General features: G+C 44.8%; 2 protein-coding genes across 2 annotated transcripts in view; both read right to left on the bottom strand.

Annotated features, from left to right (window-relative positions):
* Positions 1 to 91: 91 nt before the first annotated feature.
* On the bottom strand, positions 92 to 13,374 carry prkd4 (protein kinase D4). Its single transcript, XM_020640380.3, has 19 exons — positions 13,196 to 13,374; positions 12,529 to 12,695; positions 8,442 to 8,580; positions 7,520 to 7,651; positions 7,217 to 7,371; positions 6,941 to 7,136; positions 6,472 to 6,555; positions 5,380 to 5,554; positions 4,978 to 5,101; positions 4,793 to 4,870; positions 4,265 to 4,484; positions 4,057 to 4,082; positions 3,879 to 3,951; positions 3,640 to 3,746; positions 3,372 to 3,533; positions 1,949 to 2,047; positions 1,592 to 1,859; positions 1,399 to 1,484; positions 92 to 1,200 (listed from the first exon to the last, which is right to left on the bottom strand). The coding sequence occupies exons 2-19, from the start codon at positions 12,682 to 12,684 to the stop codon at positions 1,030 to 1,032; spliced, it is 2,451 nt and encodes an 816-aa protein (XP_020496036.2). The 5' UTR covers positions 12,685 to 12,695; positions 13,196 to 13,374; the 3' UTR covers positions 92 to 1,029.
* A 161-nt stretch (positions 13,375 to 13,535) lies between these two features.
* The window catches only part of klc2 (kinesin light chain 2), a gene marked incomplete in the record, with an annotated part of 9,801 nt that continues 6,779 nt past the window's right edge, over positions 13,536 to 16,557 (bottom strand). Inside the window, 1 exon segment of the mRNA XM_065950783.1 lies at positions 13,536 to 16,300. Within this exon segment, the coding sequence (XP_065806855.1) occupies positions 16,217 to 16,300 (84 nt within the window).

Genomic DNA, 16,557 nt, shown 5'->3' with positions numbered 1-16,557 from the left:
CAAGAAGTGACAGAAAGAGAGAGGTGTCGAGCAGTGAGAGACAACAGGGCATCAGGGAAGTTCTAGACAACAACAAAAATAAATAATAGACGTTGTCAGCGAGAAAGTAAGTAGGGTTTGGTTCGGCCGTGATCGTCAGTGCGAGTCAGCGTCTCTCTCTCTCTGTATGAAGAATCTAAATCTGTGCTCCGTTCTCCTCCCCTCATCCTCATCTCACCCTGTCCCTTCATCATCACTGAGAACACTCACAAATCTCACTTCACAGTTCAATTTAAAAACAACAACAAGTTGGAATAAAAAAGGAAAATTATGTTACTAAACAGCAGTTGGTTGTGTTTTTTTTTTTATCTTTGGTACCAAGACAAGAAAACATCTTTTCTCTAGTTTAGAAAAAAAAGAGAACACCTTAAATTAAAATAATGGTGACCACTGAAACACTGCGTCACAATGGACATGGATAACAACATAAACACTTTAAGATAATGGTATTCAACATTCGACTGTTACATTTAAAACACAAGGATATTTTGAATTCTAAAATCTCATCTCTGGTTTCATCTAAGCTGTGAACACTACATACTGGCTGTTTTTGAAACAGCCTCCTACATACTACAAAAGTAAGTATGTACTGCATAATGCGTTCAGCAGTAGTATGTAGTATGACTGCTGGTCGATCTAACGGGCCCTAAGCTGCTTTCTGGTCTTGGAACGTGGTGTAAACAACAGGTCCACTCACAGTCTGAAAAAAGATGACTCGTGATTCATTGGATTATTATGATTTTTTTTCTTTGTGTTGTTGGTCTGATTGCGATTATTTCTCCTGTTGCTGTCCGTCATTTTGACCTCTAAACTGGAGCGTTGCATTGTGGGAAACAGTACATGAGGGAGACTGGTCAGATTTTTCCTGAATCAGTAGGACATCTGGGTATTTGTTGGTATACTGCAGACAGTGTGCTGCATTTTGGCCAATAGTACGTCCTGCAGAGGACAAGTTTGAAAACAGCCAGCGTCCAGTCTTTGACCTCACTGCTACAGTCGCAGGTCAAAGTTGTGGTCCGAGTCACTGCGGAGGTGAGACGGGAAGTTCAGTCCTCTCTCCTTGGCGTAGCGTGTCCAGCGCTCCTCGTCTCCATAGTGCGTCAGATACCTGCAGCCCATCCTCTGCTCGAAGTCCCTGAGGTCACACCACAGCTGGAAGTCCTGCAGGAGGAAGAGGAGCGGAGAGAGGAAACGTTTAAGAAGACAATTTAACTTCATGTTTTAACAGCAGGACAAAAATGGATCAAATTATTTAGGAATGTTGCAGATGTAGGATTAGAAACATGAAATATTTGAGTTAAAAAGAAGAAGAAGACGGGGACAGACTGTAAAGATGTTTGTTGCTGTAATGTGTCAGACCTGCAGCCAGGTGTGTTCCAGAGCTTTGCTCACGCTGAACCTCCGTCTGATCGACACCTGCAGCAGGTTGTTGATGAGACTCACAGCTGCAGAGCAAAAGAGAGCTTCGTATCAAACTAAAATTATAACGACCTAGACGTTTAAAGTGTCCCTTTAAAAGCAGAGAGTAAGAAAAAGGAGAAAGCATTTTTACCCTCCAGTGAGATGGAGGCCCACGGTTGTCTCGGGTACATGAAGGCGGCGTTGGTGATCTGCTGTCTGATGTCCTCGTCCTCGTTGAAGGGGAACGTCCCGCTCAGGCTCACGTACATGATCACTCCCACTGACCAGATGTCCAGAGAGCGGTTGTAGCCGCAGCTGCTGATCACCTCGGGGGCGAGGTAGGCGGGCGTGCCCACGACAGAGCGCCGGAAAGACTTCTCTCCGATGATGCGGGCAAAGCCGAAGTCGCACAGCTTCACCTTCAACGCAAAGTCGGATTTAAAAATAAATAAATAAAAGACAGCTCGCGCTAAAACACAAACGTGCGAAATAATAAAAATAGTCCCACCTGAGGGAGAGGGTCCGCCGACGCCAGCAGGACGTTCTCAGGTTTGAGATCACAGTGAGCGATGTGTTTGACGTGCAGATACCGCAGAGCCTCGAGGATCTACAGCCAACACACACACAGGGCAGGACACGAGAGGGACACACACACACAGGGCAGGACACGAGAGGGACACACACACAGGGCAGGACACGAGAGGGACACACACACAGGGCAGGACACGAGAGGGACACACACACACACAGGGCAGGACACACACACAGGGCAGGACATGAGAGGGACACACACACAGGGCAGGACACACACACAGGGCAGGACACGAGAGGGACACACACACAGGGCAGGACACGAGAGGGACACACACACACACAGGGCAGGACACACACACAGGGCAGGACACACACACAGGGCAGGACACGAGAGGGACACACACACACACACAGGGCAGGACACGAGAGGGACACACACACAGGGCAGGACACGAGAGGGACACACACACGGCAGGACACGAGAGGGACACACACACACACAGGGCAGGACACGAGAGGGACACACACACACAGGGCAGGACACGAGAGGGACACACACACAGGGCAGGACACCAGAGGGACACACACACAGGGCAGGACACGAGAGGGACATGTTCAAGTAAAATCTTAATGTGTGCAGGAGATCAGGCTGAAACACGTTTTGATCATCCTATAATGATTTTCTCATTTTTGAACCTCTTTGGGGCACAACAGGGTCAGCAGGGGCCAAAAGTATTCCATGTAGTGTGCATGCAAGATAGAAATGGTCAAACATTGTAATCGTCAATAAATCATTTCAGGGATTTGTCTGGCAAACGTGTCAGAGTTTTGCTGGTTTCAGCCTTTTAAATCTGAGGATTTGAAGTTTTTGGGGTTTGAAAGGTTGCTCAGGACGATAGTGGGCTCAGAAGAGTCTGGTCTAAAATGACTTTGGGGGTCCACAAGTGTACATCTAGAGTTTTTCGTCACTGTTCTGGGGAAGAAATCTATAAGTCCAGGGACAAGCAAAAGCAAAATCTGGAGAAAAAAGCTATTAATGTTTAAAACTAAGAGAGTGAAGAAGATATTTAAAAAAAAATTTAATTAACATTTTCCAATAAGATTTTGCCGAGAACAATCAGGGCATTATACATCAGTTAGTTCTGGTGCAGCTGTTGAGGTTGCTAGGCGACAAGGGCGGAAGGGCGCTTTAAGAAACAGGGGTAACCAAACAGGAAATCCTCTGTAGACCAAACTGTTTCATTTCAGTCCGGCCTGAGCGCTCTACACAGGCTATGTAGGCTGCATCCTCCTTAGGCTGCATCCTTCATAGGCTGTATCCTTCATAGGCTGCGTCCTTCAAAGGATGCTACCCCCTGAAGTGAGCCGCAGCTAAAGGCTAGAGAACGGGATGATACCTGTGTGACCAGGAAGCGCGTGATGCGTTCAGGGAGTCGGCCTTTCTCGCTGGACAGAATCATCTCCAGCATGTCTCCGTGGAGCTTCTCCATGACGACGAAGACGTGCTCCACCGTCTCAAACATTCCCTCCAGCAGGACCACACCCAGGTGGGACAGGTTCTGTACACACACACACACACACACACACACACACACACGTTGTTAGAGGATACAGTAAATAAACAAACACTTTTAATGTAGAAAGAGGTGAAACATGTTCCAGCACCTCCAGGATGCACACTTCGTTCTTCAGCTGTCTCTCTTGTTTGGTGGGGAAACGAGTCTTGTCGATGACTTTGATGGCGACCGGACGGCCAGACTTCCTGTGAGTACCTGGAGAAAAACAAACACTTCAATGTCATTATTATCTATCAGGAGAACCAACAGTGGAAATGGTAAAGCGAGTTAGTCAACATTTATTATAATTATTGTACTATAGTAAAACATCTTGATTTATCAGTTCACCTTTGTACACGACTCCAAACTGTCCTGAACCCAGCACCTCGTCTGTGAAGATCTGATACACCGAGCCGATGTCCTGAAACACACACAGAAAAAACATTTACAGGGAACAACACGGTCAAAGAAGAAGAGGCCCTTCAAGTGATGGAGATCTATTCAGCTGTCTGAAAGTGATTCTTACCACAATGTCTCGGTGAGAATCCTCATCTGTAACCACAACAAGATGAAGACTTCTGGTTATTTCACCATCAACACATTATTATTTGCACAGGACATTTTCAGATTATTGTCAGTAAATTTGGAAATAGTAAGGATTCACTTTCTAAATTTCCCACCGAAAAAAGGAGGAAAAAAAAAAGTCATTTAAAAAACTCAATCTCCCAGCTCACCTTGCTCCTCCTCTTGCGCATTGTTTCCCCCGCTGCTCTGCACGGGCATCAGAGCCTGACGGATGGCGCCGGCCCAGGCCGAGCCGCTCTCCCCGGCCTCCACGCAGTACACCAGCAGGTCCGTCACCACCTCGAAGGAGTGGGCGCTGTGGCCCGGCAGCAAGGGGACGGAGAGTTGGGCGGGGCCTCGGACCTGCAGCACTTCAGACAGAGTGATCTCCTGGAATAAAAAAAAATTAAAATTTTTTTTAAAAAATACGCTTAATCTTATTTTTTAAATCTTAAACATACTCAGAAGCACGATCAGAATGGATGGGCATTTCTTAAGAGGTTCACAAATGTCCTGCTGTGAGGAGGTCTTGGTTTTTGGCGCCCCCGTGTGGACAAAGAGTGACTCTGATCTCATTTCTGAGTCAAATCACTCGCTCAGAAGCTTTGTTGAGAAAAATGTAAATAACAGCGGTTTCAGGGATTTCTTTTTTTTTTTTTTTAAACATGCTGAAGTATTGATCGTTCAGACGAGCACACCTTGTAGTACTTGGTGCTGCTCTCGTTCTGGTACAGCGTGATGCTCTTCCAGTCCAGGATCCAGTAATGACGTTTCCTCTGAGAAAACAGAAACGATTCATTCTTCATTCATTCATTATTATTATTTTTTTTTTTGAACAATACAAAGTGAGTGGCGGCTGAGGCTGAGCTGCTCGGAGTCTCACCAGTGTGTCAGTGTTGGTGTGGTGCAGCAGCCACCCCTCCCTCAGGACTCCACCCGCTCTCCTCTTAGTGTGATGCACCGACTGCACGAGCCGCATCAGAGGGATGTAGCTGCTGAAGCACGGACTGATGGAGCAACAGGGGACAGAAAAGAGGAGATTTGAGGATAAAAATTAAAGTCACTTTTTCTGTTCTCTGATGGAGCAGCTGTGTTCTTCTAAACGCCTCTAGGGGGCAGTAGAGGCCAAACCTAATTTATCAACGCTAGATTTGTAACGCAGAATGAATTCAGAGATGAGAGCGCTTTTAGGTGACACGCGTCTGACATCATCAGGCACCAGGAAACCACACGGTCACCTCTTAAAAGGGTGACATCATCGGGAATGAATGATCGACCCTCTGACCTCATGGGCTCTCGTGGTTCCTCGTCTTCTTTGTCCTCGGCGGTCGAGTCTCCGTCGGTGCACATGTCGTCGTCGTCGTCAGAGAGCTGTAGTGTGGTCGTGCTGCTGAGCATTGACTCGGTGTCCCCGGGGTCCTCGGGGTCTTTGGGGTCTGCTGGGACGCTGCGACCCGCCGCTGAGGAATGAAACGGACATCATGGGAAAAAGAAACATTAAGTTTGCAGCTAATGGTTGACCCAACATAAAAATCTGGTCCATAAAACGACAAAAAATGAAAAAGTGAGGTCTCCTGGAACCAATCGAAGCTGTAATTGGGCGAGAGGCGGGGTACACCCTGTACTGGTCACCAGCCAATCACAGGGCTGACATATACTGTAGTGACAGACAACCACACAATTTAGAGTCACCAATCAACCTAAGGAGAGCATGTGTTTGGACTGTGGGAGGAAGCCGGAGAGAACATGCAAACTCCACACACGGAGATTGGGATTCAAACCAGCAACCTTCTCACCGTGAGGCAAACAGCGCCAACCACTGCACCACCCCGGGAAACAAAGTAACAGACACATACACTAAGCGCAAAAAGGGCGACGGCCAAATTTTCAAAGTCAAGACTTCAAAAACAGAAGCCTTGAAAAGTAGGCGGGACATCACAGTTTTTACATCCAGAAACAGCAAACAGGATTTTAAAACCTAAATGATTACATTTTCAGTTATTTCAGATATATATATATATACATATATACTGTATATATATATATATATATATATATATGAGGCCTATTTCAGATCATGACTGTGAAATGTAATCTGGTAGAAGTCATTGTGAGCCTCACTGTCTGATCTCATTTCCCTGAATCAGCATCACTAGTATGATCAGAATACGTCTTTGAATCTAAATGAGTCATGACTCCATCAAATGAGATGAATCAGCTTTGACTCAGAAGGTTTTGGGAACATCAGAGGAGGGGCGTGCGGAGGGGGGAGGGGGGGGGGGGGTGCTCTTTTCAAAGAATCATGATCTAAGAGAGCTACAAGTCCAGAATGTCAAATAGAAACCAGATCCTCTGGAGGGCGGGGGACTCTGCTCACCTTCCCCGTTCATGCCTCTCTTCTCACCCGGGCAGTCTCTGGGGATGTGCGGCTCGCAGCGCCGATGGCAGTTAAACCTGCAATCTGAAACATAAAAAAAAAAAAGAGAGAAAGAGATCAGAGAGGGAGAGAGGGAAGGTCGAACCGCAGAGAGAGAGAGAGGGGGAGGGAGAAAAAAAAAGATAGTGGTGTGAGGAGAGACCGTGCTGCTGGAACAGGGCGTCTCAAAGTGATCACAGCAGGAGGTTGTGTTTGAATTCATTACATGACTCACCACGAGAAAAGACTGTGAGCTGAGGAATAATGGAGGATGAATGTTTCTCTCCTGGCTGAAGACGTTATTGACCTACAGATGTATTTATGTGTAGATTCTGAGCCGTTATATTCCTCTGTTCACGCTTTGATTAAACTAAACTAAAGTGACCTCATTCTAACAGATATGTATACTTGGAGTCCTTCCTCCTCTCACCTGAACACTGCAGCCCCTGCCTGAAGAGGCCTTTGAGCAGCCGGTGGCAGTGCTGGCACACGGTGGGTTTGGTGTAGCTGTGGATGTGGAAGGTGTGAGGGACCTGAGGCCTGCTCTTGTCTCCGTTACCGATCCCCAGCCACACCGGAGGCTCCGCCCAGGACGGGGGTCTGGAGGAGGGCTTGGACATGCTGATCTGGAGAAAGTCACAGTAAATCATTATTTCTGGGTTTTTTTTGTGCTTGTGACCCTTCACAATAAAAAGCTCCTGCTCACCTCCTCCAGGCTGCCTCCCGCCGGGTTGGACAGCGAGTGTGTGCGGGGTCGTCGGGGGGGGAACAGCGACAGGCTGGTGCTGACCTGGCGACGGGCTCGGCTGCAGTCGTTGGGTAACTGGAAAGCGCAGCGTTTGTGAAAATCTAACCCACAACCTGAGGAGAACGGAGGAGAGGAGGAGAGGAGGAGAGGAGGAGAGGAGGAGAGGAGGAGAGGAGAAAGAGTGCAGAGTTAGTTCTTAAAGAAACGTTTTTTAAATGAGGTTAACGGAAGTTCATGAAGCGACGAGTGAGCGGCTTTTACCGTCACATTTTAAACCCTGTCGGACGAGACCCCACAGCATCTCTCCACAGTGGTGACAGAAGGTGGGAGTCCTGTACGAGTAGACCACCAGGGAGTGAGGACGGACCCTCATCTCTGTCACTGAGGCTGATACTAAAACAGGAGGAAACAAAGACAGACGCAGTCCAGTGAGAAGTTGAGTGCTAATGAGAAATGTTGGAGCAGGAACAGCATCAGGAGTTTAGTTCAGTTTTTTTTTTCCTTCCATGCAAAAATACAAAAAGAATAAAACTCATAAATACATGTGTGTGTGTGCTGTGCAAACCTGTCAATGTTTTTAAACTCCACTTGTAAAAAGTGCAAAAACTGGCAAAGTTGTGACATGCTTTAAAAACACTCCCCCAGTTAATAAGGTTAAACACATCAGGGAGAACATCTGCAGCCAGATGTGTCCAACTTTAAGTCATTTAACATCCTCTTAAAAGTATCCAATGAGAGCGGCTTGTTAAGTCTCAGCTCTCCTTCTTCTTTCTTTGTTTTTGTCGTTATAACAGAAGAGTGAGTCAGCTCAGCTGCAATACATGTTTAGGGGTGAGGTACATTTTTTTTTATGTAAAAAAAAATTAAAAAGCATTTCTTGCTTTTTGATTTGAAATATTGGCAACTCTACATGTGGAATAAATCCGCTGACTCTGCTTTTTGTTTCCTCAGATCGGTCTGTATAATAACCTGTGAGAGGGAGAGAAGCCTCAGTGTGCTTCTCAGTGTTCACAGTTCAGTCTGAATACAACATGGCAGATTAAGCTCCATGGTCACATTTAGCACCTTCTTTGTGCCTGTTGGCATTAATCATGAAGAAACACTGTGACATCATAACAAGGTGGACTCAAATAAGGAGCAAAGCCAGGAACATCTAAAAAGTGTTTTATTGTCGCTGTCTGACCTGCGATGACGACCTCGATGAGGTCTCCATCCTGCAGCTGGTCCTCCTGTGTCAGACGCTGCAGCAGCAGCTCCGAGGCCGGCTGATGTCTGAACAGCAGAATCTTTTCACCGACGCCGACCACACTGACATCTGGAGCCTGAAACACACACACACACACATATAAGACAACAACAATTCTGGTGGGCGCCGATAGACTAGCGGTTGCCGCGCGCATCCCATCCGTATGTGTGTGTGTGTATGTGTGTGAGATGGTTTGCGCCTCCTACTGCCAAAAGGAAATAACACGTGGTATGCCGCGTGTATTTACATTACCCTCTGTAATGCATATTTCATTTTAGGTTAGGCCGCGTTCCATTTACCTCAGAACTCGGAAGTCGGAAGTTCCGAGTTCCGGTTATGCCGCGTTCCATTTAAATCGGAAGTCGGAAATTCCGAGTTCCGAGTTTATGCCGCGTTCCATTTACCTTGGAAGTCGGAAATTCCGAGTTCCAAGTTTATGCCGCGTTCCATTTAAATCGGAAGTCGGAAGTCGGAAATCCCGAGTTCCGATGTTATGCCGCGTTCCAATTACCTCGGAAGTTGGAAATTCCGAGTTCCGATGTTATGCCGCGTTCCAATTACCTCGGAAGTTGGAAATTCCGAGTTCCGATGTTATGCTGCGTTCCAATTACCTCGGAAGTCGGAAGTCGGAAATCCCGAGTTCCGATGTTATGCCGCGTTCCAATTACCTCGGAAGTTGGAAATTCCGAGTTCCGATGTTATGCCGCGTTCCATTTACCTCGGAAGTCGGAACTGGGAATGACGTCACACCCGTGTTAACTGCGTTCCAGTTGCAAGTCGGAAAAGCAACATGGACTCTGTTTTGTTAGCTAATACCAGACGATAACGACACACTGACCGAAAAGTAACATGAAAACACCTCCACAGAGAAAATGTGCACGATACCATCGGTGTGATTGATTTAATTACACAAAAAGACGACTTAGCTGCTAATTAACTCAACAGTTACAGCTTAAACATCTCTTTCGATGCAGCCATATTGGATCTGAACTCAAGTTTCTGAGTCGTAATTACGACTTCAGTTCCAGCTGACTCGGCTATTTTTTGTTGTTTAATTGTTGTCTGTCCTATGCTCTAAGTATTGAGTCACATGTATGTCTGTTTCTGTTTCTGTTATATGTTTAATTTGTATATGCCCTTATGTTACAATAAAAAACAAAAGTTGACACTTCCGACTGGGAACTCGGAATTTCCCACTTCCGAGATCAACTGGAACGCAGCATCAGTTCATCCTGTACTCCACTAGCTGTGTTGAGCATATCAAGCTGGGATGCGGACAGAAGAGCCTGAGAACTTTCACGATGCTACGCTCTAAGTCGTAACAGTTTCATCGCCATGGTGATGGGAAACAAATATGTCTCGCCATGAAACAGGAAGTAGTTATAACTCTCACATACAATGTTTGATTGGATTCAAATCTCACATGTAGGATCATGAGGTGCTTTTAAACACATTTACATGCCAATATTTAACTATAGCCACAGCGCCACCTAGTGGAAAGACACAGTAATAACTCCCATATATTTGAAAATGTTCAAACTACTCCAAGTGTTACATGAATGATGACAATCCTTCTCTGGACAAATCAATGTATGATAAGTGGGTAGCATTTGTACATCATATAGATGTATCAGTGTTGTGTGTGTGTGTGTGTGTGTGTGTGTTTGTGTGTGTGCGGTGAATTCACTCAAATACAAAATTGAAACACACAGACACACACACTAAAGTCACATTGTTAACGGCCCGTTGACCTACTGCCTGGAAACTTATGAACGCTTCAAAGTTGTCAAGACAACGTGTGTGTGTGTGTGTGTGTGTGTGTGTGTGTGTGTGTGTGCGTGTGTGCGTGTGTGTCTCAGTGTCTCAGTGTCTCAGACAGAAGAGGAGGGGAGGCTGTGGTTGGAAAGTTTTTCTGCGCTCTAGTTGACCACACAGTCTCTGAAGCTGAAGCAGAGGTAAGAGCAGATCAGAGACTCTCACACAGTTCATCCATATGTAAACCTCAACTACACATTAAACACACAGTCAACCTGCAGACTGTAAATGTCACCTGACTCTCCTTTTAATGCATCCTTCCTTCCTTCCTCATGTGAATCTTAAAAAAATAAACCTTGAAGTTTGGTAAACGACGGTTAAGAAACAGACTCTTTGATTCACAACATTTTAGACAGTCTGATTCCATCACACAGATTTAAAAACAACGAATGAATACAAAGCGGGTTGAAACGCGGCACCAGAAATCAGATGTCTTGAAAGACATGAGCCAAACCCGCTGAAACTGAATTTGAACTCTGCATCAGTGAGAGATGCAGAAACACACTCAGTGGTTTCTAAAAAAAGCCGCGCGTAAACTACACAGCGCTCCTTCACACACAATGTGACCTTTTCAGAGTCCACTTCCTGACAGCTCTGAGGAGCTCGGAACATTAACTGAACATTTTACCTAAGTGGGACAGTGCAAAGAGGTAGAGAGAGTCTTTTTGGTGCAGCTGCAAAGACAAAGCCTCATCCTCCCTGTTATAGTAGTGTCAGAATCAGATTAGCACAAAGTGTGCAGACGTCGGGTGACAACCACATGCTTTGTTGCATCAGGGCCTGGACAGATCGCTATCATCGACAGAAAAATGAATTGAAGTTTATCAAGACATTTTGCAGGAAAACTTAAGGCCATCTGTCCACCTATCGAAGCCCAACAGAAGATGGGTGATGCAACAGGACAACGACCCAAAGCACAGAAGTAAATCAACAACAGAAGAAAATACGCCTTCTGGAGTGACCCAGTCAGAGTATCTGACCTCAACCCGATAGAGATGCTGTGGCATGACCTCAAGACAGCGATTCACACCAGACATCCCGAGAATATTGCTGAACTGAGAAAGTTTTGTAAAGAGGAATGGTCCAAAATGCCTCCTGACCGATGTGCAGGTCTGATCTGCAACTACAGGAAACGTTTGGTTGAGGTTTTTGCTGCCAAAGGAGGGTCAACCAGTTATTAAATCCAAGGGTTCACATACTTTTTCCACCCTGCACTGTGAATGTTTACATGTTGTGTTCAACAAAAAACATGAAAACATATAATTGTTTGTGTGGTATTAGTTTAAGCAGACTGTGTTTGTCTATTGCTGTGACTTAGATGAAGATCAGAAGACATTTTATGGCCAATTTATGTCGAAAACTAGGAAATTCCACAGGGTTCACATACCACGTTTTTTTTTGTAAATGCATGATTACGACCACGTGAGAGAAAAGATGTGAGAAGGTGCAATCAGCTTGCAATGCACAATGGGTGGCGATGAATCATCAATCACTTGAGGTCAAGAGCAGTGTGACACGTGGCAGCAGCGGTGGCATCCTCAGCGATGCTGGTGCCGCGTGTCAGCATTTTATTCTGGTATATTGGTCACACCTGTGTTTAAGACGCATCCAACTTTCAAGGTGAGAGAAAATATGTATTTAAAGTGCGTCTTATACACCGGATTCTTTTTTGTTTTGTTGTCAGAAGACACAACTTCTAAAGAGATAAACTGTCTCACCACAAGGGGGCGTCAACATCGACACAACCCCGGAAAATTCCTCACAGGAGCTTTAAATTCTCCTTTTCGTTCCAATTTCAACCGATTTTTACAATTAATTCCACTAAAGCTTATTAAAGGAAAACTACAGCAAATTCTGTTTTGAATCTTAAGAAGTAAGTAAGTAAGCAACAGATTTTAAAAATATCCTGATTTTCTTCATCCTTTCTTTGAGTCTTAATAAAATAGCAACGAGAGAGGCCGGAGAGAGTCAGGGATGACAAGCACCACATAGCTTCAGGACTGGGAGACGAACCTGCCAATGAGACGAGGACTGTAGCCTGCGTATATGAGGCGCTATGATCTACAGATTGTAGCTATGTCCCAGTGTTACCGTAATTAAAAATTGAGAGTGAAATGAAGTGAAATGCCCCTTTAAGCTGCCTCTGTGTGTGAATAATCCTGATCACAGTGTGATTAGGGGGAGCTAATAGCTGGAGGTTTTGATTTACCTTGTGCTCTATGATCTCAGCAGCCAGCCTCTTGGCATGGCGGTAGCTCAGGTTGCCCGCTGGGACTCGAACCACCTCCCTGAACAGGCCGAGCTGGAACTGGACCAGAGCTGGCGCTGAGACACTGGTGGGACTGGAGGGGGCCGCCGCGAACATAGAGACAGATCCTGGGCCAAGGCGGGATTAGAGAGTGGAATATTACGGGGAAACAGCGGCCAGTGACCAACAGGTGATAAGAGTCGACGGTAAAACTAGAGAAAAAACTAGTTTGGTTTGGTGGAGAGAAAGTAAAAACATGATGGACTACAAATATTTTATAGTTTCTAACCTGACGTTTGCAACTACAGAAGCTCTAAGCGTACATGCATTCAAACTTTTAATGACTCCATGTTTGTTTGTTTCTCACTGATGTCATAGATAACACCACCGGTCTCCTCAGGATAACAAGTGAAGGTCTGGAGAGCTCAAATTAACTACAGAAATGAACTCCTCAAGAGGGGAGAAACAGAGTAAAAACATGTCTGGATGCATGTCCTCTTAGGTCCTCCGTAGAAAACATCAAAAACATCAAAAACATATACAGTGTTATAATCAGGACACAACTAGGCTGCATAAATGAGTCACATCTAAACCTACATCTGAAGATTCTTAACAGGTGCACTCTTACTTTCTAATCCCGGTTCATTCAGCGCTCGATGCTTTCCCCTCGATCGCAGGATCGTCTCGTCGATGTGACAGCTGATCAGCGTTTGTTTGACTGTCTCGCTCGATTCTCTGGTGGGTTTGGTTTCCTTTTTGCATCTACACAGGAAGTTGCAAAGACAAGTCTCCCTTCACAGTGCAGTGTGAACGGGGTTAACACCTCCCGCCCTACAGCAGCTGTGAAAACTCACACACACACACTCACACTCATTTTGATTCTGAAACTGTCCACAGCAGCAGAAGAGATGAAGTCATATATAATCGTTTGTGCCGAATATGAAAATGATGGAGAACGCAGGGTCAGGTTGAAAAGTGGATTTTTGTTTTTTATTGAGCGTTTGATAAAATACACATTCTGGGTTGGCCCCTTTACAACATGATCCATCAAGTCATCAGCAATAGATGATTACAAATACGAGACCCTCATCCCGGTCGACGTTGACCCCTCATTGAGCTCCATAAATATTTGAACAGAAAGAGAGACGAAAACAACGGGATGTATCCTGAAAAGCTTTGGATCTTCATCTGATCAACATTTCAATCATTTTCATTTTGCTCTCAGCTGTTCCATTTTTTTCTTGTTTACCAAATGTTCAAACATTTATGGAGTTTGTGAAACGCACCACTAAAGAAAAACTCCCCCCCCCCCAGGGTTGATAACGTGTTGATTTAGGATTAAAAGGATTGATTTTAACAGTGTGGTGCGTTCAGGAACAAACAATCAAAATGGGAAAAAAAAAAAAAAAAGGAGTTTCTACAACTTTTTTTTTTACACATCAATACATAGTGGAGATAGTGAGTGCTGCATGAAGTGACATACAGTACACAGACATATAAAGGTCGGAGAGTTCTGTACATTATTTGCTGCGAACGACACTTAAAGCACTTTTCCTTCCTGCAAACAACTTTCCAAATCTTTTCTTTTTTCTTTTCTAAACACACATACTTTTACTCCTTCGTTCTTCAAACACATTTCTTCTTTAATATCCCAATGCTGCGCCACGTTGCACATTCAGAAGCTGATAGAAGATTCAAGCACTTTTTTTTCCCAACTCAGCAATGTGACCTCGTCAAAAGGGGATTCCAAGAAGGGCGACATGCGGTTAAAAGGCGGCATACGGGCGAAGGTGTGAACGCACCATCGGTGACGGTATGACTGCAGGATAAACCAACATATCGACATTTTTGAAATCCAACTCAGGCCGACAAGAATTGACTTTTTCTGGCTTTCTTGTTTGTGAAAATTTAAGAGTAAGACGAGAACAACTTACAAAAGAAAGCCGAGAAAAAAAAACGTATTCTTTGAAGTCACAAATGACCGAGTGTGATGTGAACACACCACGACGCGTACATTCTGCGGACACTTCTCTTGGTATCGATCTCATTTTGGTGAAGTGTAGCTCCTTCATAGCAAACAAAAAAAAACTAAAGATCCAGTGTAAATGACCCGACGACAGACACACAATTCTACATTTGAATTATCATCTCGCAGTTCTCATTTAAAGTGACAGCGGAAAAAAAAAACAATGTTTACTAATAAGACATTCAGAGGACAACATCAGCAGTCACAATCGTTTGATTACGACTGATGACCTCGGTCAGGTCAGCGTCAACAAACAAAACATGGAGGATCTTTTTTTTTTTAAAAACAAGATGAGAAACATTCAGAAACATTAAGAGAAGAAAACAGGAAAAAAAATATCTCAAGAGGAATCATGATGTAGCCGACGCGCTGCATCAGCTTCAAATCAGTGATGAAAGTAGTTTACTGGTATCGCTAGATGACACTGATTGTGTCTGCAGTATCCAGTTTAATGATTGTAAACAGGTCTCATATAAACATCTCGTTCACAGCGTCTCATTAAGATTCAGGCTCATGACTGCCGAAAAGTGTTTGTGGTGAAAGTGGGGAAACAAAAGTAAAGAGTACAGAGTTTGATCTGACTTCATGTTGTAGGGAAGAGGTTGCATTCAGGATGTTTAGAGTGATATGTGAATTTACTTTGAAGGTATCTTCCTGCATCTTTTAGTCTCGGACTCCTAAAGAAGATTTTTGAAAATAGAATATTTGCAGAACGCCTGCTCAGTAGAGGACGCAGTGGACGCTACCTCAGACAGTACCATCAAACTCAAAGTGCGTTCCTAAGCTCTGAGATTGTACTGAGGTACAGAATTGATCAGCATTTTTGACCGTTTACAAATTTCCTATCCTTCATTCCCTCTATCCTTTCCTTCTTTTCCAGTCTTTCCCCCTCCTGATAATCGTTTTCTTTTTCATCCGAGGCCTTCATGAACCAGGTCAAGTGTAAACAAAAAGAGAAAACATATGCACTATATACAAAGAATGTCACAGGAAATAATAATAATTTAAAACTGTATATACATAAAAACAAAGAAGGCAAAAAGTGAGGTTTAAATGTTTAGTGCTAACGTCTGCTTGTGTTCTGTTTTTATACTCTAAAGTGGATCGTACCATTTACTTACCAGCTATGATATGGATTCAATATGTTGTTAGCATCAGCTAATACTTCATGCTACAGGTGGAATATACAGAGTGTGATGCCTCTCTCTCTCTCTCTCTCTCTCTCTCTCTGAGCTGAAATCGGAGTTTAGCCTACGCAAGTTCTGACAGTGTGAGAGTGGATCTAAGAGACGGACTCGTCACGATGTGTTCAGGTGAGGCGATGAGGCGTTCAGGTGCAGACATTCCACTTTCTAGTAAGCAGCATGCTGATAAATGTGTATCTAAATATTCTCTATTGTGTTGGAGGGAGGCGGTTTGTACAGCGCAGCAGCAGCAGCAGCAGCAGCAGCGCTCGTGTCAACTGGATGATTTTTGATTTTCAGTGTTGCAGGTGACGGTGTTTGATCTCGCTTTGAGCTTTTATGTGTGTTTGTTTGATCAAACCAAGCAGCAAACAGCATCTCCTCGTCTCTCTCTCCCCCCCCCCCCACCCCCCCACCAAGTCCCGCCTCCGGTGTCTGTCTAGCCAATCAGGGAGCTGCGTCTGGATAGGTCCACGTTGCTGGCGCTTAATCCCCTGCACTCTGAGAATCCGGAGGTGGCGTCCTAAAGAGCAGACGGCTTATGTTAAACAACGCTTTCCATCACGTGTTGAGGTGGAGAGAGGGTCAGAGCTGAGCGGTCGTACCTGTGTGGTCTCCTCGGTGCTCTTGTTGAGGAAGTTGAGCGAGCTGGCTCTCTTCATTCTGTGAAAAACAAACATCACACTGTAAGCCTTCAATATTACGTTTCTAAATAGAAGAGAAAGAGACTAAACACCACATCTAATGTTTGGAGGAAAATAAAACAGATCTGAACATGTA

Source organism: Labrus bergylta, chromosome 22 (assembly GCF_963930695.1).
Source record: "Labrus bergylta chromosome 22, fLabBer1.1, whole genome shotgun sequence".
NCBI classification, from domain to species: Eukaryota; Metazoa; Chordata; class Actinopteri; order Labriformes; family Labridae; genus Labrus; species Labrus bergylta.
This window is presented reverse-complemented; position numbering and strand designations above follow the sequence as displayed.